This window comes from Nyctibius grandis, chromosome 3, assembly GCF_013368605.1.
Source record: "Nyctibius grandis isolate bNycGra1 chromosome 3, bNycGra1.pri, whole genome shotgun sequence".
Taxonomy (NCBI): domain Eukaryota; kingdom Metazoa; phylum Chordata; class Aves; order Nyctibiiformes; family Nyctibiidae; genus Nyctibius; species Nyctibius grandis.
In genome coordinates this window covers 3,224,729-3,250,577 of record NC_090660.1, presented here as the reverse complement: position 1 = coordinate 3,250,577, position 25,849 = coordinate 3,224,729, and the positions used below count along the sequence as shown (strand labels likewise).

General features: G+C 39.9%; 1 protein-coding gene across 1 annotated transcript in view; it reads right to left on the bottom strand.

Annotated features, from left to right (window-relative positions):
• Positions 1-25,849, bottom strand: part of ADCY1 (adenylate cyclase 1) — a 156,819-nt gene that overhangs the window by 19,556 nt on the left and 111,414 nt on the right. The window contains exons 8-14 of the mRNA XM_068396464.1: positions 19,640-19,795; positions 15,238-15,432; positions 13,415-13,512; positions 9,411-9,495; positions 5,312-5,401; positions 1,095-1,351; positions 324-450 (exon numbers count right to left, since the gene is read on the bottom strand). Of these exons, the coding sequence (XP_068252565.1) occupies positions 324-450; positions 1,095-1,351; positions 5,312-5,401; positions 9,411-9,495; positions 13,415-13,512; positions 15,238-15,432; positions 19,640-19,795 (1,008 nt within the window). The remainder of the gene's footprint in view (positions 1-323; positions 451-1,094; positions 1,352-5,311; positions 5,402-9,410; positions 9,496-13,414; positions 13,513-15,237; positions 15,433-19,639; positions 19,796-25,849) is intronic.

Below are 25,849 nucleotides of genomic sequence, written 5' to 3'. Positions count from 1 at the left end.
TTATATTGCTAACAGTCAATTTCTGTCGTTTGAAATTCTCTCTATTCATAATTCACCTTAGATGTAAATATATTACTTCATTAGTGATGTACTGTTATGGAACAACTACAAACAAACAAATCAATTCTTCAGAGAAAATTAATTTTATAGGCCTGTTGAAAGAAAGCTCTAATAATTTTCCTCTGTAAACCTCAACAGATATGAAAAATTTTGGAATTGTCTTAGTCCAACTAATTCATTCTGAAAGTATTTGCAAGCCAGTTCTAGAAATCAGACATCATTTTGTGTGCATGGATACTAGAAAGAAAAGTCCTATGACTTACCTGCACAGCCCAGAGGTAGTCCAGACGCAGCTTCAAGTCCACCTGTCTGGAATGCAGTGCCAAAGCACAAGAAAATAGCAAAATGGCCAGTATTGGTTCATAGCCACGCATATAAAAGGAACCACCCCTTAAAAATAAAAGGAAAATAAATGAGTTATTCCCGGTTTTCTAATACATAACACTGCATATATTTAATATCAGATCTTCAGTTTACAACATGTGGGTACTCCCTAATCACTAGCCTTTTCTGAAGAGGTTCATACAGGCAGGGAGATGGGTGACAGCAAATCTGATCACTGCATCGCACCAACATTCAACTTCTTGAGGATTTTATAATGCTATACATTATTGTAATGTGTGTGCATGCTTTTAATTAGGGAATATAAAAACACTCAAAAGCTTAAATGAAATTGGAATTGGTTGAAATATGGCAGTGGAGTTTTTGACAGTGTTTTTCTATTTCTTATTACAATCAGACTGCAGTGTGTTCAGCTGAGGTATGTTAGCATAAAACTACAGAATAATGGGGCAACAGTTGCTAGTTCCCAAAAGCTGATCTCCTGTTGATGGATATTACTAGATCCTACAATTTGCTGGGGAGAGGATGGCTTAAGTATCTTATATATATATATATATTATATATGGCTATGCTGTACTGAGTGTATAGCCCTAAGCAGCATTGAATGCTAGAGGACAATTCACGGATGAGTAGTCAATGTCGTGACTATCTACACAGAAACATCCATTGCTTTAACTTTGCAAGATACCTACCCCACTGCTCTTCTGTAACCACTGAGTTCCAGAATAACTATGTACAAAATTGTAACAAAAAGCAGGAGAATCATTTTTGGCAAGGAAGATACACGTAGAAATATTGCCAAGGTGAGAGTCCCCACTACACAGGAAAGGAAAGCGTAGTGGGCTGTGTCACATGGAAGTTCATTCATTGTTTTATTTATTCCACCAGGAGAAATGATAACTATTGAACTGCTGGAATTGGTATTCCAAACCCAAGGCATACAGCCAACCTGGAAAAGACAGGAGAGGCGAGAAGGGGAGAAAGTTAAATATGAAATAAACAAAAATGCAGCTGCTATAGGGGCTGGCCGTAGTTTGTTTCTAATTTGGAAAATATGGCTGTGGACTTCCCATCCAGCTCAACTGCTCTAATAAAATCTCTCCCCTTTTCCTGTAATGCTTTTCTCAGTTTTAGGTGGGAGAGACTCCTTGTTCATTAGATGCCAGCAAGGCCAACTAATTAAAGTCTGGGCTTAGTTGAATAGTTTCCCTCTCAGTGGTGACAAAACAAGAGATTCTCAAGCCAACATATTCCTGCAAAATTAAGGAACTTCAGTAAACATTTTATGTGGTCATGCAGGTGAGAAAGGTTCTTGCACGGAGCACAGAAAGAAATGTCTTTGTTTTATTGACTATGAAAATTGTATTGATTTCAATTAATCAAATATAAAATAAAACATATTTTAATCTTTGACTGACAAGCTAAACACGAATAATGTATTTTCTCCACTCAGAACTACTTCACCTCTCACATATGATTCAAATACAAGGCCTCATCTTTAATTATCCCTGCTCTTTCATTTATCCAAGGAGTTCCATTTCCTTGGAATGGAATAAAAAAATGTTTTAGTGCATTTCCTATGGGAAATTGGAGGAAATTTAACCTGCTTCTTCCAAAGGCAATGTCATGTACATATCTCAGAGCTGTTACCCAAGGAAGGGAGGAATTTCTGGCAAATGGTGCAAGTCTCTAGAGCTCCAGTTTTAATTGCACTCCAACCTTCACCCCTTACAAAGGCAGAGGGTAAGAGTTAGCATAAATGGGGAGAGTGGGATGGTAGTGTGATGGGTCCTGAGGGAACTGGCAGATAAAGTTGCTAAGCCACTATCCATCATTTTTGAGAAGTTGTGGCAGTCTGGTGAAGTCCCCACCGGCTGGAAAAGGGGAAACATAACCCCATCTTCAAGAGGGGAAAAAAGGAAGACCCAGGGAACTACAGGCCAGTCAGTCTCACCTCTGTGCCCAACAAGATCATGGAGCAGATCCTCCTAAAAACTATGCTAAGGCACATGGAAAATAAGGAGGTGATTGGTGACAGCCAACATGGCTTCAGTAAGGGCAAATCATGCCTGGCAAATTTGGTGGCCTTCTATGACAGGGTTACAGCTCTGGTGGATAGAGGAAGAGCAACTGATGTTGTCTACCTGGACTTGTGCAAAGCATTTGACACTGCCCGCACAACACCTTTGTCTCTAAATTGGAGAGACATGGACTCGACGGATGGACCACTCGGTGGATAAGGAATCGGCTGGATGGTAGCACTCAAAGAGTTACGGTCAACGGCTCGATGTCCAAGTGGAGACCAGTGATGAGTGGCGTTCCTCAGGGGTCGGTATTGGGACCGGTCCTGTTTAACATCTTTGTCTATGACATGGACAGTGGGATTAAGTGTGCCCTCAGCAAGTTTGCTGATGACACCAAGCTGTTTGGTGCAGTCAGCACGTTGAAGGGAAGGGATGCCATCCAGAGGAACCTTGACAGGTTTGAGAGATGGGCTCATGCAAACCACATGAAGTTCAAGAAGGCCAAGTGAAAAGTCCTGCCCGTGGGTCGGGGCAATCCCAAGCACAAATACAGGCTGGGCGGAGAGTGGATTGAGAGCAGCCCTGAGGAGAAGGACTTGGGGGTGATGGTGGATGAGAAGCTCAACATGAGCTGGCAGTGTGCGCTTGCAGCCCAGAAAGCCAACCGTATCCTGGGCTGCATCACAAGCAGCGTGGCCAGTGGGTCGAGGGAGGTGGCCTCCCTCTACTCCGCTCTTGTGAGACTCCACCTGGAGTACTGTGTCCAGCTCTGGGGCCCCAACATAAGAAGTACATGGAGCTGTTGGAACGAGTCCAGAGGAGGGCCACGAAGATGATCAGAGGGATGGAGCACCTCTCCTATGAAGACAGGCTGAGAGAGTTGGGGCTGTTCAGCCTGGAGAAGACAAGGCTCCGGGGAAACCTTACAGCAGCCTTCCAGTACCTGAAGGGGGCCTACAGGAAAGCTGGAGAGGGGCTTTTTACAAGGGCATGTAGTGACAGGACAAGAGGCAATGGTTTTAAACAGAAAGAGGGTAGATTTAGATTAGATATTAGTAAGAAATTCTTTACCGTGAGGGTGGTGAGACACTGGCCCAGGTTGCCCAGAAATGTTGTGGATGTCCCCTCCCTGGCAGTGTTTAAGGCCAGGTTGGATGGGGCTTTGAGCAACCTGGTCTAGAGGAAAGGTGTCCCTGCACGTGGCAGGGGGCTTGGAACTAGATGATCTTTAAGGACCCTTCCAACCAAAACCATTCTGTGATTCTATGATTTTACAGGGGGTTGTAGTTATTTGAAAAGATGAGACATAAACAGATAAAATGTGAGTTAAACTCATAATGGCTAACATTATGAAATGAGATGAGAAAGAGTGAAGTGAAAAATCCATTTAATGTGATTTTATTCAATATCCTTAAAAATGCTGTTTGTACTAAACTCATTGGAAAACATAGGCACGCATGAGGGCTTCATAAATGATGTGCAATCCATCCAGGAAAACACCATCTGCTCTACAACTAAGATGAAACCTCAACACCTAGCTCCTCTGCTAGCTGAGAATTCTAGAGGCATTATCTTGCAGGAACTAATAATTTCTACTGATTAAACGTTTCTCCCAAGCATTTCAATGGTTACAGGCTATTTTTGCTTCAATAAAGGATAAAGTTATATTTGTGACCTATTCTAAGTTGTAACTGAATGATCACTGCCTTATTCAAGGCCAGAACTTCTGAATTATAATCTGCTTTCTTCCACTGATGTTCAATGTTGCCTTAGGCCTTATGATGTCTGTTTCTCATTTTCACCATCTTTAAGTGGCAATAATGGTGCTTGTTTCATTTGGTCAAAGTAATTCACAAACAAGGGATCTTCTGCCCATTCAGTTCATGGCGATCAGCTTGGTAGATGTTCTCAGGGCAGGTCCAGGGATGAGTGAATATACGAAGTAAGGGGCATGGCATCTCAGCACTGTGAACTGCTCATGAAATCACTGTCTTCCTGTTGGTCAGAACACATTGCCTAAATCCTGCAGAGAGGCATGATTGGAGACATCTGCCTTCTCAGTATTTCCAGTTGTGTTTTTGTGTGGATTCTTTCCTTTGGGTACCCTAACATGTTTAATTCATTAGCATTAGCAGCCAAAATGCTGAAGTTGAGTGCTAGGAATTTGACAAGGCAACTAAATGCCAAATACTTAGGTGGAAGTTTAAATCCCATTTGACATTCAAGTCCACCATGTAGAACTAGCTGCTAATCTACAGTAAAAGAAGCTCAATTTTCAGAAGTACTGAGCAAGCTCATTTCATACAAGAGAAGCTTCCTAGACATTAGATGTGAATGGATCATGTAAGTAGCACAATGTAAGCACCTCTTCCCATTACACAATACTGTCCATATTTAAAGGTCTCATCTTTTCTGATCTGCCTGGATTAAAAATATCCTCCTGTTATTACACAGAAATATGTTCTAGAAGTTACCACACAGAAATAAGTAATGTTTGACACCATGCCTTGTCTGTCACAAAATATTAGCCATTGAACTAGTAAGCAGGTTGAACATTTAAAAATAGTTCTCCCATAAAGTACATGACATTAGTAGACTGTGTGATACTAAAGTTTGATATAAAATTTCTATCAGCGTTGACTAGGTATTATCTCTGTAATTTGCTAATAGCTTTGCCATTCCTAATTCAACACCCTGACTCAGGGCAGTAAAAGTTCAAATTATAGCAAAGGGCTTTAATTCTGAAGAAACATGCTCTGCAAGTATGAATAATAAAAAGAGTAGGAATTCACCAGATGAGAATATGGTATGAGTTTAACGGATCCATACCAGGTTGCTCTTTAACCAGAATGCTAAATTACGTGATACTTGATTTAATTACTCACCACACATCCTTGAGCCACGGAGTATATTAAGATCACAATAAAAATACACAAAATGGTACGAATTTGTATTGTCAGGCACCCTGGAAAACACTAAGGAAGAAAAAAAAAAGATTTATAGATAAAGATTTAAAAATATTTTTTAAAGAGGGGTTGTTATTTTTTAGTAGTCTATAAAAAGAAGTGCATAAGGGATATGGAAATCTTGCCTGCACTGCAAATTATGAAACAAGCATGCAGTTATTATTGTCTACATGTGTTTTAATGGTAGTTGCATTTTTGGGGGTAATAAATGTAAAATTATTATTACTATACATTATTTCTCACTATAATTAAAACTCTTTGAAAGGTTAGTAGGATGTCTGCTTATAATGCAAATAATAAATTAGGATGGCATTTGATTTTGTTCCGATGGGGAAAATACCCAAAGCATCTTTTCCCTTGCAAATTATCAGCTACAAATAGTGATCCAAAAGAATATACTGTAGTAGCGTAGAATTTTGGAGTGGTATTTGTGTCTTCTGCTATAACAGTCATGTTAAATGCCAGGGTAGTTTTAATTATCAGGGCTCATTGAAAACATTGAATTTGTCAGAGCAGAAAGAGCAGCAGAGAACAAAAACCTCTAGTGGAATGGACTCTTGTGAATCCCTTGCTCATCTCCATTTTTACCCTGATTCCATCACTGTGAAGTGTGAAGTGCTTGCTGCTGTGAGCATATATGAAGCCAGTGACAGAAGGTGAGAGAAGAAGGATAAGTCTGTCAGGGTCTAGTACTTATGCTTGTTCCAGTCATACTGATCCACTCTGGTTTCAGGGAAAGCTGCTTTCCTTCTTTTCCCCTTGCATTAAGAATGTTTGGGGCATCTATCATCTACTGGATCCACGATACGTCTTTCAGACCACAGGACTTCTTCCAGTGACTTCAAGGGGCAAGAATCAACTCCAGGAAACAATCAGATTTAAAGGGGGGAACAATCCTGTGTCCCTTAAAAGGAGGGGGCTCAGACTTATCAGGCAGGATTTGACTTATGATCAAACGGAGCAAGCAAACACCTAATTTTTGGATGAAAGTCACCAGTCCTGAAGAAAAGCTGTTCACTTCATGGGTATCATCAACATCAAAATCATAGCTTCCAGCAGGCAGCAAAGTACCCATAGAGAGGGGCTTCTGTGGCCTTGGCACAATAGAAATCATGTATTGAAACTCCTCCCCTTCCTTTCACATATGCAGAGACATTTCCCCTGTATGTGTGACCATGAATTAAAAGTTTGAGATAGTTATAGGTGAATCAACTTCATCTGGGCTGTGAAACATGAGAATACAGCAATTACAGAAAAAATAAAAACCATGTGGGATCTGCAAATACATTCTGGCTTCATTATGGATTAAGTCCATGTAAATGTAGGTGGGGAACAACCAATGTAATATCAATAGTAGATTTATATGAGCATATTATGGACCTGAGTTAATTGGCTACACCAGAAACCGGTTTAACTATTAGTCAGCATCAGTAAAATATATTGGGATACCAGAGGTATATCACCTTTAATAAAACAGTGAGCATATTGTAGAACAAAAGCCTCAAATTGTAAGAATCTCACATTGAAAAGTTTTGTCTCAAGGGAGGGGATGTAGCAGCGTCCAAAATTACACTATGAAAAAAGAGACAGACTATTTCTGCATTTATTCATCATTATCATGCAGTTCAGGTTGGAAGGGACCTCAAGGGGCCCAAAAGTACTGTTTGCCTTAACCCCAGGGCCATTTCTGCAGAGCTGATCAGTCCCCAGCCTATGTCATTGCAGGGGATTCTTCCTTCTCAGGGCCTGGACTTAGCATTTATCCATGCTGTATTTTGTAAGATTCCTGTTGGCCGATTCTGCCAACCTATCTAGGTCCCCCTCAATGGTCATCCTGCCAGTGTTGGGGGTGTCATCCTGCCATTCCCGTTGGTTGTCACCCCGAAACGGGACTCACCTGAAAACTTGACATGAGTATACTCCATGTCCTTCTCCGGGTCATTGATAAAAATGCTTAACAGGACAGGTCCCAGGATAAACTCCTGTGGTACCACACTTATTACTGGCTTCCAGGTAGAGTACGACCATAAACTGCTATGCTCTGAATGTGATCATCCAGATGGTTTTTTTACCCACCAAGTTGTCCACCCAACTAGACCAAAATCCTACGCACACATGAGGTGGAACGGGTGTGTTTTTATCCATATAAATAAAATAGAAAATAATAATTTTGTTTGAAGGAAATATATATATATATTCCATTAAGTCAGTTTGCAACCAAATAAGTTATCTACTGCTTGTTAAAGAGAGAATCCCCATAGTTCGAAGATAATGCTGCATGGTTAATAGTGACAAAGCAAAATGCAGATTCAAAGACAATGTGTCCTGACACATTGCACAGACTTTTTTTTATGTGTGTTTTTTCTGTGGGTTTTTTTTTTTTTGTACGTATTCTAAATGTTGACATGCCAGGCTATTAGATTAAAAAGGGAAAATAAACCTTTGAAACGTAAGGTATGAGACATGTCTGAATTAAAACTCTGATTGACACTTAAAAGATTTATACTTCGGACTTTTGGTCTTTCTAAGATTGCATCTACACTTTTATGATAGCACAGCATTTTGGGCTTTGTTTTCTTTATTTTCTTTTGTTTGTAAAAGTTTATTAACTAAACAAGTACTGTCAGATCCCCAAAATGCTAGGTAACTTGTACCTAGCATTTTACCTGTACAGTAAAATATAATGGGTTTATGAGTGAGGCATCTGACGTTGAAGCATGGAGAAGTTGAGTCACTTGTCCAGTGCAAAATAGCCAATAAGTGCCAGAAGACTGATTAAAATAGGAGAATGACTGGTTTATAATTCTATATTCATTATGCATAGCATATCCAATATCTTTTATTTATTATATAAGACAAATTTTCACCACAAAATTTCAAACTGAGATATTCTGAGTTTTTCTATTTCTTTCATTTTCTAATGCTGGATTTGATCCTGTAAGGTACTGAATCTCTAGAGGAAGCTAGAATAAATTCAAATTCTGTTGACTGTCAAAACAGCTGGAACAAACATTAAGTTTGCACTAGCCCCAGGGAAATGGCATAAAGAGGAGCAATTTCCTACAAACTTCATCTGTGTTTCTACCATCCATAGACAGAAGAACAGATGATAATAAACTGCTGTGCCTTTATGAAACAAAAGAGATCATCAAAATTACTCCCAAATAATAGTGTAACTTTATAAATAAAGATCTGCTCTGTGCCAGATACTCTGCTAATATACTATTTATGTTTCCATGAAAACAATTACTTTCCTCCTGCCCAAGGGCATTTTTTCTTAACTAAAAATTAGTGTGTGCTAATCAGCAAAGCTGATTAACTGTGTAGGTGTTTTCTCCTGATGTTTGTCTGAAAAGACTAAATTTAGATTAAGCCACTATGGATTTCTTTCATCAGAAAATTAGTCTGTAGATGCTTTATTCTGATCTGGCAGACCTAGTTCTCGCCTACAACAACCAACTGTCCTTCTGCATCATTACTGTTGTGAAAATGCAATGCAGGAGAATTAATCATTACTAAAGGTCTTGCAAAGGCCAAGGGTTGCATGTGCAAAACATTGTGCTTTACCATCAAAACAGCTGCTGCTTTGGCAGGAGAAGTTTTGAAAACAGAGGGGAAGTTAGCAGGACTTTACATCCAGATACCACTCAGAATGGAAGGGAGAACTAGTGTGTTCCACATCAGAAAGGAGAAAAAGTCAGGTTAAAGCAGCAGTTTATCTGAACACTGGAATGATTCAACAGCTAGTGGTAGGTGTTCAGGGAAGATGTAGCAAAAAAAGACCAAAAGCATACCATTAATGGCACTGAATGCTACACTGCTGTAACGATTACTCATGTAAAATGTCTACTTTCAGGTGAACCACCTTTGTTTTTGAAGTGCCTAATACATTACTTAGCAATGAACTTGAAAAGCACATAGATTTCAGGCTCTATGAATCTGTGAAGCACACCCTGATGGCTTCACATTCCAAAGGACAAATGAAGGAAGAACAGTTGTAAAATCTTAAATCACTTACTTGTACTCGTGTGACATGTAGGTACATAATACAAGCCACTAGGAAGCATATGCAGAACACCAGGAGAACAAGAACTACGGTACTCCTAGAATCAAAACACAATACAAGTAAAGCAATGCAACTCAGTGGCAGATGACAACCAACAGCACAGGCATCCTGAAATGGTATTTTGGATGAATGGTGGAGGATCTCCTGCTCATCCTTACTGTAATACTAACTGTTGCAGAGGAAATTTCACAGTGAAATGCACTACTCTCAAGAATAAGAAATCAGTAAATGCTCTTGTATATGGTGCCCACTCTGACCTCAGTGAGGAGATCAAAGCACCTCAAAAATTCAACTGTATGGTGTGTCAGGAAAGACAATAACTAATTGTAGGCTAATGCTGAATATTCAGCATGATGACTCTTATAAGTGGAGCGTGTAACCCAATTACTTGGCCTTGGCTGCTGTGTAAAAATTACCAGATGCCTTTCCCTTCTAATGTCTCCTTCTCAAAGATTCAGAAATCAGAGTTCAGTCAACTCAGTCACTTATCAAGTCAAATAAAATCAAACCAGACTGCGATCCCTTCTTCTAATGAAACAGAGCAACTCCGTCCTTCTGAGTCTTCCTCGATGGTTCGAAAAATATTAGGTTTCACAAAGATGCTATAATAATTTTTGTAATTCTTAATCGTCCCTCTCCTGATCTTTCAAAATAGGCTTGTTCTTAATGAGAACAGGGTGCAGATCAAGTGCTACCCTCCTCCAGAAAACCTGTGTTATTAGAACAATACCTTATGGATGCAAGTTAGCTGGCAAAAATTAGTCCACCTGTGCTGGTGCTTTGATTTATGCTCAGGGACAGCCTGGCCCCAAGCCAGCCATGGAACCAGGGCCGTATGACAGCAGCATAACATGATCATCACACCTTCTTTTCCAGACTTGTGAGAACAACCCAGCCAGTCCAGAAGATGCAAGCCACGGCTGCAGGCTTATATGTATCTGTGCCCTTGACCATCACTGGAGAAAGATTGCTTATACAGGGTTTCTAACAGTAGAAGAGAAGAGTGCAATTCTTCTGCTGCAGAATTTCTCAGTATTTGTCTTTGATTTCAAACTCATGTAACAATTCCCACAAATACACAAACAGGGAAAATTCTGTGGCTTAGTGTTTGTATCCAAGAATGAGGAGGTGACTCTAGATGCTGTCAGTGTGGATTCTGAATACAAGTATTAATAGACAGCAGGCTTTCCTGTGCTTTTAGGGAATTGGCTTGTATTCAGGATGGTAGTATGCTAGAAAAAAATGCAGAGGACATGATTGCAACAGCTTCTTTTAAGGCAGCAACAGCCAATAACTGACACTAGTACTGAGTGGGACCCTGATAGAGATTTGGGTTGGCACCAGTAACAAAGGGCTACATTGTTTTTTAAAAATAAACCCAGTACAAGACATCAGAAAGGTTCATCATCAGGGCTTTTAGTGGCTATGCTGCATATATGCCTCCATAACTGGACAGCTTAGGTTGACAGGAGCATAGCCTAACACTCACCAACTCCATCTGGGGATATAAGATATGTCTTTAGCTGAGAAGCTGTTTTGCACAGATGATCATGGGAATTGTGAGAATGTCAAGTCATTGCTTTCTGTGTATTTATGCAGCAACTGGCTTTCTTACAATGTTTTTATGTCTCTAGATTTTGAACCTCCTCCTTGGAATATTGTGATACATGTCAAACACCAAGAAGGCCAATGGTATCCTGGGGTGTATTAGAAGGGGTGTGGTTAGTAGGTCAAGAGAGGTTCTCCTCCCCCTCTACTCTGCCCTGGTGAGGCTGCGTCTGGAATATTGTGTCCAGTTCTGGGCCCCTCAGTTCAAGAAGGACAGGGAACTGCTAGAGAGAGTCCAGAGCAGAGCCACGAAGATGATTAAGGGAGTGGAACATCTCCCTTATGAGGAGAGGCTGAGGGAGCTGGGTCTCTTTAGCTTAGAGAAGAGGAGACTGAGGGGTGACCTCATTAATGTTTATAAATATGTAAAGGGCAAGTGTCATGAGGATGGAGCCAGGCTCTTCTCAGTGACATCCCTTGACAGGACAAGGGGCAATGGGTGCAAGCTGGAACACAGGAGGTTCCACATAAATATGAGGAAAAACTTCTTTACAGTGGGGGTAACTGAACACTGGCACAGGCTGCCCAGAGAGGTTGTGGAGTCTCCTTCTCTGGAGACATTCAAAACCCGCCTAGACACGTTCCTGTGTGACATGATCTAGGTAATCCTGCTCCAGCAGGGGATTGGACTAGATGATCTTTCGAGGTCCCTTCCAATCCCTAACATTCTGTGACTCTGTGATTATCACTTCTCCCATTATAGTAACACATCACACTTCTTGTCTTGGCTTTTGCATTCTCTTTTCGTACTTATAACTACTTTGGCATTCTAAAAAGCAACTTAAAGCTCTCAGTTCTGTGGAGAGGGGAAATTTTTCAAATACTTCCGAAGTTTTAGTCTAGCTCATGGCTAGCAATTTGGTTGTATGAAGCCATCACCAACACATACAGGAAGACAGAACTTAAGATCATTCAGTGGGTGGCTTTTCTAACTAACCCAGTGATGAACCAGTCCATCTTCACGGCCTTCAGTGGTCATGTTCTGCTGGAACTTGTGTGTCTGTCAGATCAGAGCTTAAACTGAATCTCTGTCCAGCTGTTTTTTAAGTGACAGTACTTTTTGGAAAGGTTACCAACAACCACACCATATGATTCTTGGAAATTCATTCTACTTTCAACTACACTAATACTCTTTGCCTCTCTTTTTTTCTAAATTGCCATGTACGGCAGCTGAGCTTTACTTCAGAAGTAGATGAAAGAGTTCTCAACTATGCTCCAATTAGTCAGAAGAGGTCATTAGTCTGGAAATTAGATGATTTTTGTAAGTGACTTTGAGTTCTTCAGATGAAAGGTATTATATAACAAATTGACATGATGATGATTATTATTATTAAAGTAAAAAAGGTGTTTCTCAAACTTTCAATTAGAAATAACAGAATATACGAGTAAGTATTATTCTGACTGGGTATTTGTGAATACAAAAGACCAGAATTTAAAACAGGATTTTCAAAAGCATTATCCTGTGGCCAGTGCTATTCCCATTGGAATCCTAATAATTAGTAAAAATGAGTGAAGCTTATTTTGAATGTTTTGATATTCTTATCTGAAAAAGCTTATTACTACTCATTTGTATACCTTGAACACAATTATATCTACATATTATAATCCCTAGATTTGAAAGTGAAGTCTAATTATTTTTTTTAATTAGTATTGACGTAGAATTGATAAAATATGAAGCAATCACTAAACTATATCACTCAACAACAGGCATCGGACACTCCCCAAATAGATCATGAGTATTTGGTTATGTCTGCTTTAGTGCAACCAAGGTTTGACTGCAACTCATGTGGGAATGGCCGAACTATGTGCTAGGCAGTTTGTGCAGTGATAGCATTGATACCAAAAACCTCAATGCAGGCTATAAATTTAGGTTGAAAAGCCAGATGGATACTTCAGTACCTAGTTCTCATTAAGCTCTGTATAGTGTTATGTTGCTATCAATACCTGAAGTACGTCGTCCAAGGCCAGCACAAATACATTTAGAAAAGTTGCAGTAACACCTTTGTTTGCAGTGCAGAAATGCTTTAAATAAGTTAAGCAGATTTCAGTGTTTTTGTCTTCTAAGTGCATCCTTCTCCCAAAAGAAAAAAAAAGAGAAAAACAAAAAGAAATACAAAAGAGAGAAAACAGGGAAGAAATTGTTTTAAGTAAGATAGCAAAATGTGGCTCCTTTGGCCAAATGGAAGAGATAACAGTTAGACTGAGGGTGCACAAACAGAGAATCTCCTGTTTGAGAAGATACCGACCTGGGTGCTAATTCCCATTCCAAAGACATTGATGTTTTGACCTGTGCAGGATGCTTGAAGATATTCCACTTTGAATTATAATGGCAAAAGACAGAAACTTACTGTGGTATTATTAGAAGGTAGACAAGGCCAAATAAGGCAGCTAGAATTAGTGAGAGAACTACAGCACTGGTGAAGTACTCATCCTGAAGCTGGTGGTACTGTTAAAAAAAAGAAGAAATGAAGATAGTGAGCATTTTATACACCCAGCCACCCACGCTTGTCCATTCTCAGTAAGAAAGAACCATAGCCTAAAATAAAACAAGCCCCTACCCATTTCACAAACATACAAATAATCATTGCTTAATTCACATGAAAAAAAAAAGATGAGGCAAGTCTACACAAGATTTTCCTTGATAGCCTTCTGTTTCATATGCACCTGTTGGCCTAGCTGTTTAGTTTTCACCCTATAACTAGTCAAATCTGGGTTAGGCACAGACATAAGTTTATCTTTCAGAGCAAAAAGGATTCAGCCATTTTGAACCAGAAGGAGGTGGCACTCCCTCCTCTCCACTTAGTCATCACAAAAAAAAGGCCAAAATGCCCTTGGTGCTGCCTTCAACGAGTCCTGTCACCTCAGCTGCTCAGGACAGGACACTAATGGGTGGGCTGGAGGTAGCTGCTAATGAGAGACATGGGCTCAGTTTTGAGCAGTTACTGTCCCTGATTCCACTAAGCCACAGTCCTTACAACAGAACACTTTTCAGGTGTGGGAACGTATGAGTGTTTTCTCAGAAAGATCCAAATTTCAATCTCATACATCCAAAGATTTTCTATTTTAAAAGAAAACAACTAACATTAAATAATAAATTACTGTGGAAACCTGAAATCAAAGTTAATGTTAGAGACCTTAAAAAAAATTTAATCCAATGTGGCACACAGCCTTCTGACTCGAAACAGTAGTGACGTGAAATCTTAGACTACGAAGTGACTTACAGTTGAAAAATAAATGCTACTGCCAAATTAATCCAAAATCATATCACTTTTGCTTTTTCAAACACATAAACCAAAGGCTTTTTTTTTTCCAATTAAAACAATTTGTATTTACAAACAAAACCCATACAAAGTAGGAAAAAACAGCTCTACTTTGTTAGTTTATATGTATGCTTATAAGTCTGGAGTAAGTCCACTGCTTTCAGCACAGTCACACTGGCATAAGATCACAACCTTGCCCAGAGATTTAAGGTTTTTTTATATTTTCTAGGATTGATGGGAGCAATACTTATTAGGCTACATATGCAGAGAGAAGCATCCTTCTGTCATTCATGCTTCTCCAGAGCAGATGAGTCAGTAGGCAGCCACATTGCCATGAGACAGCATCAAAGAGGTGATGCAGGTCAGGCAGTTTGGAGAAGCAAATGGAAGGCCAAAACACGGGATGTGTAATTTTCTGAGGGAGGATCTTGATGAGTAGAAAGATACTGATCTTTCTTTTCTTTTAGGACAAGAGGACATAGCCTCAAGCTTCACCAGGGGAGGTTCAGGTTGGACATTAGGAAGAATTTCTTCTCAGAAAGGGTCATTAGACATTGGAAGGGGCTGCCCAGGGAGGTGGTGGAGTCACCATCTCTAGATGTGTTTAAGAGAAGACTGGACATGGCACTTGGTGCCATGGTCTAGTTGCCATGGTGGTGTCAGGGCAATGGTTGGACTCGATGATCCCAGAGGTCTCTTCCAACCTGATTGATTCTGTGATTCTTTTTATCCCCTCCAAGTGCTTCCACAGAAGGCAGAGATAATATCTCCCTCTTAACTGAGAGACAGTCCAGAGGATTATTTAAAGATAGTGAGTAGAATTTAAATATTGTCAAAACAACAAACAAAAAAGCAATGCTAGTTGGCTCATGGTCAGCGAAATCGGTAAAAATAATTTTAAAAATACTTACTTTATTTTCACGCTCAATTTGCTTATACTTCAGGGTAATGAAGTTCAAGTCAGCCATCTCAGACTCAGTTTGCCGGGCCTCTATCAAACGGCTGATGTATCTGTTTACTCGAGTTCCTGGAGTGTTGTATACAACATTGGTAGAAAAAGAGGAACGATTCCTGAGTTTTTCAGAGGCTGTCCTTAATGCTCTCCTCTGTAGCACAAAAGAAGAGAGAAGCACAGGTTTTATTTACACTGAAATTTTTCATTGCTGTTCAATTTATCTCAAGCTCACAGCCAGGATGAGGAATTCATTAGAGCAGAGCAACTACAAAAGACAGAGATCTTATCTCTGTGTGATTGCTGTCTTTTAAAAACTCCTTAGCTGAAACCCCATTTGATTAAAATCAACAAGAAAACCCCCCACTGCATTCCAGGATTTCAATCCTCATCTGCAGAAATTCTCTTCACATACTGCTCTGCCACTTCTCTGCCACTGAGGAAGTAATCAGTTTGATCCCAATCAGTGTGACTTTACCTAGAAAAATAATTAGAATTTTTTTTCTTGATGGAAGACACAGAGCTCTGGACATCTTGAAGACAAGATAACCAGGCTTTTCATGATACAATAAAAGTCCTACTGTCCAAGACTGTCTAGGTAACAATATATATTTTGAAAAGATAATTTCCCTTAACCTCTTGCACAATGACCATATGTGGCTTCAGAGGGTCTGAAATCTCAAGTGTTCCTATCTTTAACTCACCCAAGTGGCTCTGTTGTCAAGACCTCTTGGGTATGCCTTAATTGCACTTGCAGATCCAGATGGAGCAGTCTAATAAATTATCACAGCTAACCTGTGCCTCACTGGGGTTAATTCCTCCATGGCTGAGATAGCACAGCTGACAAGGTGATCACTCATAGCCCTTTTCAGTGCTAAAGATTTAACCCAGAGCATATCTGAAAGGGATTTTAGACAATCTGTCTCACTTTTCACAGCACTCGGAAGACAGTGACCAGCATCTCACCCACACTGGTGGTAACCTTCAGTTGACGGCACAGAAGGTTTAGTAAGCTAAATCGTTATGGCTAGATCTGCACCAGTATGACTGCACATGTCCCAGTACACTGAAAGGATCAGGGCCTTCACAAAATACTCTTGTAGATGCAGCATTTTTTAAACACAGTGAGAAAAAATGTAGGCCAATCTTGTAAAAGAAAGAACAGTCACCTAATGGTTAGCACATGGAGCAGGAAGAGAGACACATCAATTGAATATCCTTTTCACCTCAAAAGGGGTCAAGCCTCACTTCCCAGAAGAGTTTTGACAACCAAGCTCAGGCAAGCTGTACTATTTTTATACTGTGAAAGGAATACTTTTTTATTTAACATCTGTAGAGTTCAGGAAGACAATTCGAAACATTATGAAATGACAAGTCTGCTCAGGATATCATCAGTAGGGTCTGTCAGCAAGCTGTTACAAAAGCATACAAAATTTATCTCTTCAGAGCAGTCAGTACTTAACAGCCCACTCTTTAAAGGCTAAACTACAAAATAACCTTTTAAACCAGACGGTAAAAAGAGGTAGTGATCGCTATTGAAGTAATTCTGCAGGAATGGCAGTTTCCTGTCTTATCCCCCAAGAAGTCGTTCTCATGAGATTATCATCAGTGAACAAACAGTGGACTACAGCAGCTCATTAGCTTACACAGCTTATATGTATGTTACACCTGAATACTTTTGAACAGTGGGAAGGATGAACTGCTGACTGATACCTTAGTTTTCTGATCGCAAAGAATGGACCCTAGCAAATATAAAATAACTTTCCAAGTCCTGTTTTGCTGGCTTTATATGTAGAGAGCAGGTTATACCAGCATTGTGTCCAGTTCTGGGCCCCGCACTTCAAGAAAGATGTTGAGGTGTTGGAGCGAGTCCAGAGGAGGGCGACCAAGCTGGGGAAGGGTCTGGAGGGTCTGACCTACGAGGAACGGCTGAGGGAGCTGGGGGTGTTTAGCCTGGAGAAGAGGAGGCTCAGAGGTGACCTTAGTGCAGTCTACAACTACCTGAAGGGAGGTTGTAGTGAAGTGGGAGTCGGCCTCTTCTCCCAGGCAACTAGCGATAGGACAAGAGGACACAGCCTCAAGCTTTGCCAGGGGAGGGTCAGGTTGGACATTAGGAAGAATTTCTTTTCAGAAAGGGTTATTAGACATTGGAATGGGCTGTCCAGGGAGGTGGTGGAGTCACCATCTCTGGATGTGTTTAAGAAAAGCCTGGACATGGCACTTAGTGCCATGGTCTCGTTGACATGGTGGTGTCAGGGCAACGGTTGGACTCGATGATCCCAGAGGGCTCTTCCAACCTGATTGATTCTGTGATTCTGTAAACAACTATGAGGCTACTTGAAACAATTTTCTTCAAACTATCAGATCCCATTAGTTGTTGTCTGTGATGTAAGAAATAGTTGTTTCAACATGAAAAATAATTTTGTGGACATACATGGATTAGAGTTTTCAAATCCCATCTTCTGGGTTCTGTTAACCATAATAGAAATCTTAAATTGTCAGCCAAACAACTGTTTTAATAGTTTCTAAACAGAGACAAAGTTGTTCTCTTGCAGATGACATTTGTCCCACAAGTTTGTAGGGAAATTGAGTGCTTTCAGCAATATTGTCAGGAATACACAATTTTGCTCTTCATAAACAACAATTACTTAGCATACGTATTGCTTAAGGTGCAGCAGAAAGTACATCTCTGGGGATTTTTTTATAATCCAAATTTAAGCCTATAGGATAATAATAGGGGTAAGCAAAACAGCATCAAAAAAAAAGAGAAAATGCTTCTTTGCTTTAAAATCTGGAATGAGGGTAGACGACGGGAGTTATTCTGATATGTGGAATAAATTATATTATCTATTCTGTCATTTTGAAATAGGGTTGAAGTTACTGTGCTTAATCAAAATAGCTGTTGCTCACATAATTAGTTTCACTAGAACTCTTATTTTATCTCTATTATTATTTCACACAGTAGACTTATGTCTTATACATGATAAAGATCTAGTATTTCTATTTTTTCAGAAAATAAATAAATACATAACACAGTGATGTGCTGGCTTCACAGCCTTTATAGCCGTAGCTTGTTTTACATTATTTGAGGACTGATAACTCTGAAGAAACCGTGCATTGCAACTTAGTGTATTTATATTAAAATCATATGCCATGCTCCACGATAAATGTTACGTAACAGATACAAAAGCTCAGGACAACTGGTTCAGTTAAAGATGGCACTGTAGAACTTCACTGCAAATGTTCTGACACGAGAAAATTTTCATCAGATCCCTAGCAAACCTATGTTGGGATTTTCTGCGTATACTACCATATTTATACACATATATACACAAGACATTGTAAAGTATTGCACGTGCTTCAAAGAATGTGTGGGATACTTTTTTAAACTACTCAAAGAACAGTACTAATTCACAGTTGGAAGGCCTTTTATATGGCCAATTTCAAAATAAAATCTGGAGTTTCTGAAAGTCTTCACTGAAACCGTGTTTTAACGGAACTAATGGATATTTCTCCCCTTTTCCCACAGAAGAAACACAAGCACATGTAAAATCCAAAATATAAACGTTAGAATGATTTCTGAAAGTAAGATTTAGACGAAATCCTCAATAAATGTACATTATTTTAAAAAAAAGGTGGAACAATAAGTCAAGATTAATTACTGATTCCAACACACACATGCCCTGCTTTGGAGCACTGGTGGAGTGACCCATGTAATATTGCCACCCGCTGGCACAGAAAACGGAATGACTATTTTCATCCAAAACTTCAAAAGGCTTTTCTCCATAAATTTCTGGGTAGATCCACACACAGAAAAGGAAGCAAACCATGCTTCTGGCCTATAAAGCAATTTTGAGTTATGGCATTGCAAGTCATTCAAGAAAGTAGGATTCATACTTTTGTTAGGGACTTTTGTACTTAAGATTTATATTAGGGACTAAGAAGTTTTTGGCTAATCAGTTGCCTTTCATATTTTAGAGAACCATCTAGAGATACAAAATTATTCTATTATTTTGCATTTGCTGCCATCATCTTCAGACTGTAATGAACTCATGATGTAAAAGAACAGCTCTTGTTAATTGCAGAAAAAGCCTCAGAAACTAATTCCTGTGAAGGAAGCCCTTAACAGAAGCCACATAGGCCACCTGCGCTGGGTTGTTCAAGAGGAGTTCCAGATTTGACGCCTGTTATAATTAAGCTTCATCTTTACTGTGAGAAGGCTGTGGGCCCTAGATAGCTCTAGCTCCAGCAGAAACACCAGAAACTCCTCTATCAGTTGGTCAGGTCAGCCCATATGCTGTCAGAGCAGGTCTGCTTGATGTGGCCCTGGAACCGATGCCCAAAGAGCCCACAGGGATTACCTTATCGTCATCCTCACACGTCATGACGTTGGAGAAAGGGATCTCCGCTTTGAACATCTTACGACAGTGCATGAGTTGAACAAGCAGGTAGCAGACCGTCTTGAACTTCATTCTTTTGGCAGGCTTAATGTCTGAGAGAATCAGTCCAGGAAATATCTGTTGGACAGAAGAATAATATTTATAACTGTGTCATTAAATTCCCCTGCAGACAGACATACCCGCAGACACTTCTACCATCTAGTGGTCAGAACAAAGCAATATTCTAATCAAGAAGCAATGCGCTTTGATAAACATCGTATATTTGCAGATGAAGATTACTTCATCTTTTTTTAACCTGAGATAGAAAAAAATCTATTGAACAGACAGTATTTAAACATATACTTAACATTTTGCAAACTGTTTTCTACATAGAAGTGTAGACTATAAAATAAGCATATTAATGACAAACTCGTAAAAGAGGCAATATTTGTATTTCTTTAACCTTAAAATAAATTCTGGAAAAATACAGGAAAAAATAAGAAAGAAATTAACATTTTTATTAATTGACATTAAAAAAACATAATTTCAGTCTTTTTCTTATTTCCTCATTTTGTTACTTCAGCCACTGGTAAGCCCATTAAAATCAGAAGAGGATAGCTTTTGCTTTAAAGATACACTTATATACATGCCCTAAAAGGAGGCTGTAAGGCACTGAAGTTATATCTTGCATCTTATTTCTTCAAAGCAAGAAGTGTTATACCACAGAGGAATATTCTCAAAGGGTTGGGTATAATCTGTTCCTTTTACCATGGAGCTCCCAGTTCAGCAAGGACAAATATTTTCTTAGTTAACTCTTAAGCATGTATTTAACTCTTGCTGACTTTAGGAACCCCCTAGCACAAGTACAGATGCTTTCACAGATCAGAATAAGAGTGATCCTTTATTCTACCCTCAGTACTTATACCAATCTTATTCATGCTCCTGGCATATAGAATGTGTAAAGCAGTGTTCATGGGAAACGTGGAAGGACCCCATGCCACCACACTATGGGAATTTAAGCTTGCAAAAGTAATCTTTTCTGGAACAGCAAAATAAAGCAGCACAGAAGATTTGGTCCCTCGTGTTCCTAGGTACAAAAGACAGAGCAAATCACTCTCCAAAAACTTTATTCAAATGCTTTAAAACCCACAAATGGCACTGAGGATTTGCTGTCCAGTCTTCACAATGCTATGATTTACTAGAGCAGTTTACATCATTACTTTGATGATCAAGGAATAAAGAAGGAAGTAAACTGGAAGCATTTGTTATGTATATGTATATGCCAGCTAGCATCACCAGCACTGTCCTGCACGGTCATCAGCTGGAATCTAAAAGGACACTAGTGCATCTAGTGTGTGATCACTTGTATAAGTGACAGTTTAAAAAAAAGTCTCTGTGAAGAGATTCCCAACATGAAGCCTTTCTTCTGAGGGCTTTCTGGCCGAAGACTTACTACTGTATTGGAATAACTGCATAGAAGATACTGTACAAGGATATTCACATACTAATCATCCCTTAGGTACTCCTAAGGACATCAAGTAGATAGTTGTTAGGCTTGAGTATGGCAGATATGATCAGCTTTTGACCTACCATTCCCAACAGCTAAAACATACTTTTTGGACAGGTACTCCACTTACAAATTTTCCTAATGCAGCCATAATTCCTCTAGAAGTACTATATATTTTACTCAGTCTCCCTATCAACCTTCTGATACAACAAAAATGAGCAACTTCCTTGAAACTCCCTCCAGTTTTGCATTTTGCTTCATTTTTTTTAAGACACAGATAAAAAAGGACTACACAGAAGTTTAGAGGTGGACCATTTCTCAAGAGATCATTAACTCTTTCTTTGCTCAAACCTTTCACTGTGGACATTGCATTAACTAGGTCAACAACTTTGGTTTTAGGTCTCCATTAGATTGGCTGGAAAAGATGCTCTTAAATAAGTAGAGAGTCCTACAGAAGCTGCCTGACAGCCTTCATTATGGAAATGCCACCGCAAAGGTGCAAGACTAGCAAAGAATAGGTAGAACATCTTACTAGCAAAAGTTTCAAGAAGGCATGACTGAGGAAGGTCATCATATGGTCACGCCTATATCCTCCTACAAGGATTTGAAGTCCTGTGAAAAGAGATGATTTGGACTTTCCTTGGTGCAAACTTCTTATAAGAGAAGCGTTTCCGAGAACAACCTGCAACTTGAAAACTTGGAATGAATATAGTTTGGTTCAGCCAGTGTGGCCCTGCCACCAACGTGACTTTTCCTCAAACACATATTTTCATGCATTTTCCTGACTATATCTTCAAAGAAGTAGGTAAAACATTTTTCGCTCATACCTCCAACTGTTCTTTTCATTTATAAATGTTATCAGCAGATAATATATCAATAGTATACGCCCTTCGTGTGTTGGAAATACAGGGGCAGTTTCCAGCTATCTTGGGGTCAAATAGAAGTTTTTCAACTCAGGTCACTGAAAAAAAATGGAGTAGTGTGTCTACTTCTAGTCTCCCCAGTACAAGAAAAACAGTGACAAACTGGAGTGAGTCCAGCAAAGGTTCACCAAAACAATTAGGGTTCTAAAGTATATCACACAGGAGAAGAACCTGAGGGAATTCAGTTAATTTAGCAGGAAGAAAAGAAGGCTAAGGAGGCTGCCCAGGGAGGTGGTGGAGTCACCATCTCTGGATGTGTTTAAGAAAAGACAGGACATGGCACTTAGTGCCATGGTCTAGTTGACAGGGTGGTGTCAGGGCAACGGTTGGACTCGACGATCCCAGAGGTCTCTTCCAACCTGGTTGATTCTGTGATTCTGTGATCTAATTGCTATCTTCAGCCAACCAGACTCATCCCAAAAATGCTCAGAAAAAGCACAAGAGGCAACGAACATAGGCTGGACCAAGGGCAATTCCTATTCGATACAAGGAACAGAAGTTTTAACTGTGAGGATGATCATGTGCTGGAGCAGGCTGCCCAGAGAGGCTGCCCAACCTCCAGCCAGGGCAACACTCAGCACTCACTCAGACAAGTTGCCCTGAGGAACCTGCAGTTTCAACAGTGGAACTAACTGTGAAGTTGGCCTGGCTTTGAGGAGGGAGGTCGACCACATGACCTCCAAAGGCCCCTTCAAATTCAGCTACTGTGTGATGCTATGAAAACGTGTGGAACACATAGCTACTGTTCTTCATTAGATTCTGCACTGGGACTGAGGATTTTCCATTCTACTATTATATATACACAATATCAAAAATAAACCAAAGGAATTATCTCTCATCTCACAAATCACGTCCCTTTTTTATTATTACTTTTACAGCAGTACAACATTTTTGACACAGTGAACTTCTGAGTGGAATATTTAAGTTAAGTCACCTTGTTGTAAGCCTCTGATAAAGGCAAGAAATGCAGTACAGTCTCTTAAAACAGACTTTAAAAAAAAAAACAAAAGAAATGTCTTTCAGTCTGCCTTTTCTCTGAACTTGCTCCAGGCCAGCATTACAGGAAAGCCGGACTGCAGCATTCTCATTCCAGCTCATTTTGCCAATGCATTTTACTTTCACACTTCTTTTTGACCCTTGGGATCATCTCTTATTCTGTTCACTGTTTATTTGCTTCATAATATTAGGAAAGGTTGGTTGTTTGCTGCAACACAGCTGGCAAGTAAGGTTAAGAGCTGGGATTTTCTAACAGAGCACTCTGAAAGCAGCCAGACTGTCTACAGCTTTGTGAGCATCTTTAAGTATGCAGGAAACAAACACGCTCTGATTAAAATTCTGGGAAAACACCCCAGTGTTTGAATCTCGTGTAATACTCTGGTAAGGGATTCACTGGCGCTTATCTGGGATTCTCAGAAACAGCAGCAGACTGTTGTTCCCCTGACTATATTCAATTGCAGTGCTTAAAATGGCATGGGAAAGAAGATACTGATGACATTCAAAAACACATTTACAGAAACCATAAATTCTGTAGCACTATGCCTATCTGCACTTTCTATCTTCAGGCAGGCAGGACCATGTCTCTAGGTCGTAGGTTTGTTCCATTACTATCTGCAAGCCATTTTGTCCTGAGATAGGTAAGCAAATCTTTTTTTTTTTTTCTTCTTACAGTTAAAATCATCAGACATTTGCTTTTCCATCCTTTTCTACTGCTGTTATGATACATTTCGCTTATCACACCTCAGCTGTCTGTCAGGAAAGTATACCAGTGATTTTTACCAATAAATAATACAGCTTTTATAAGACAAACCCTTCACATTCAGAATGGTGTGGCCGCTTCTTTGACACAGGTGTAGAAAAAGTTTGTAGCAGCTGTGAAGACTAAAACAATTTCTAGGAGATCAGTAACAGAGAAAATCTTACACCAGTGCCCTACATTTCTCCCTTCTACAGATTCCACCTTTCTGGAGGAAGATAAAGAAGAGAGAACGATGTTAGAGCACATAGCTAATTCCACCATCACTGACAGCCCAAGCTGAGGGCTGTCACACTGATGATGATGCACAAGCAGCTTCACAGCAACTGCAGAAACAATCCTGAAGAAGATGTAGAGCAACACACTCTGCAACACAAGCATCATTCCTCTGTCTGTGTTTGCTGAGTGGTAAACACCAGCAGTCTACTTCCAGTGTCGAGGTGTGTATATTCCAAGCACTTGTGCAATGCAAAGTCTAAGGCACAGATCAGCCCCTGTCCAGATGCAAGCTAGAGCTTCCATCAAAAGGCTGTGTGTCTACCTGTTTAATCAAATCTGCTAAGGTCTATCGGAGGTGTTAAAACCTGAAAAGCCCAAGTTATGCATTCAGATCTCTAGTTAAGTTCCTCGGTAGAAGCTGGCAGCCACCAATTTGAAAGCAGAAATCATCAGTGTGTGCCCAGCTATGGACTCAGATGCCTAACCCGGGGAATTTCAAATTAGAACAATTTTGTCAAATACATTTTTGCTTGCTGTGTGCTAGCAAAGGAGAGAGTTTGTCTGAGTAGCTGGAAAAGTTTTCACATGCCCTACACATTAACTGGAGCGAGTCCAGAGGAGGGCGACCAAGCTGGTGAAGGGTCTGGAGGGTCTGACCTACGAGGAACGGCTGAGGGAGCTGGGGTTGTTTAGCCTGGAGGAGACTCAGAGGTGACCTTATTGCAGTCTACAACTACCTGAAGGGAGGTTGTAGTGAAGTGGGAGTCGGCCTCTTCTCCCAGGCAACTAGCGATAGGACAAGAGGACACAGCCTCAAGCTTCGCCAGGGGAGGTTCAGGTTGGACATTAGGAAGAATTTCTTTTCAGAAAGGGTTATTAGACATTGGATTGGGCTGCCCAGGGAGGTGGTGGAGTCACCATCTCTGGACGTGTTTAAGAAAAGACTGGACATGGCACTTAGTGCCATGGTCTCGTTGACATGGTGGTGTCAGGGCAACGGTTGGACTCGATGGTCCCAGAGGGCTCTTCCAACCTGGTTGATTCTGTAACTGTAAAGCTCTCTTCTTCTGTTAGTAGAGTTCAGGAGTCAGAGCTCTAGCACTCCATTAGGGCTGGTAAGCATATGGTCACTTAAGTAAAAGTATCCTCAGAATGAATTAGTCCAGAAAGCTGACAACTTACAATGACCATGAAATTTTCTTGAGACAAAGTGGACTGGATATTTTTAGAAGAGTCAGATACAAAAAAATCCTAGGGAGCTGCTAGCCTAAGGGATGGTTTTATTGGGTCATAAGTGCTCTGTAGAAAACACAAATTTTACACATTTGGAAAAAAAAGGAGAATCTGAGAACACTGTGGCATGTTCACATAGACCTAACCAAAGCGATTAAATCAAATGAACTTTGCAGAGAAGAAAATTTTCTACAAATATAGATGGAACTTCACTTTGAATGGAAATAATAAATTAAAAATAATTAAGTGCAGGGATTTTACACCTACTGTTTCACTCAGTTTACTTTTTTCCTTCTGTAGCCTTCTTTTTCTTTTGTTATTGTTCACATGATGATGCCAAGATGACATCTTTAATCAGGTCAGACAAAATCCAACAACCTGCTATGAAAAATCCTAGTAATACATGGATTCTACACATCAAATTGCTTCGCTTTAAAAAGTTGGATGTAGGTATTATAAGTCATGATAGAAAGCATCTCAAGAGTGTATATGAGCAGTTACACTTGTGAAACATGCTAGGTGCTAACAATGATTCACAGGTAAAAGTGATTCACCAA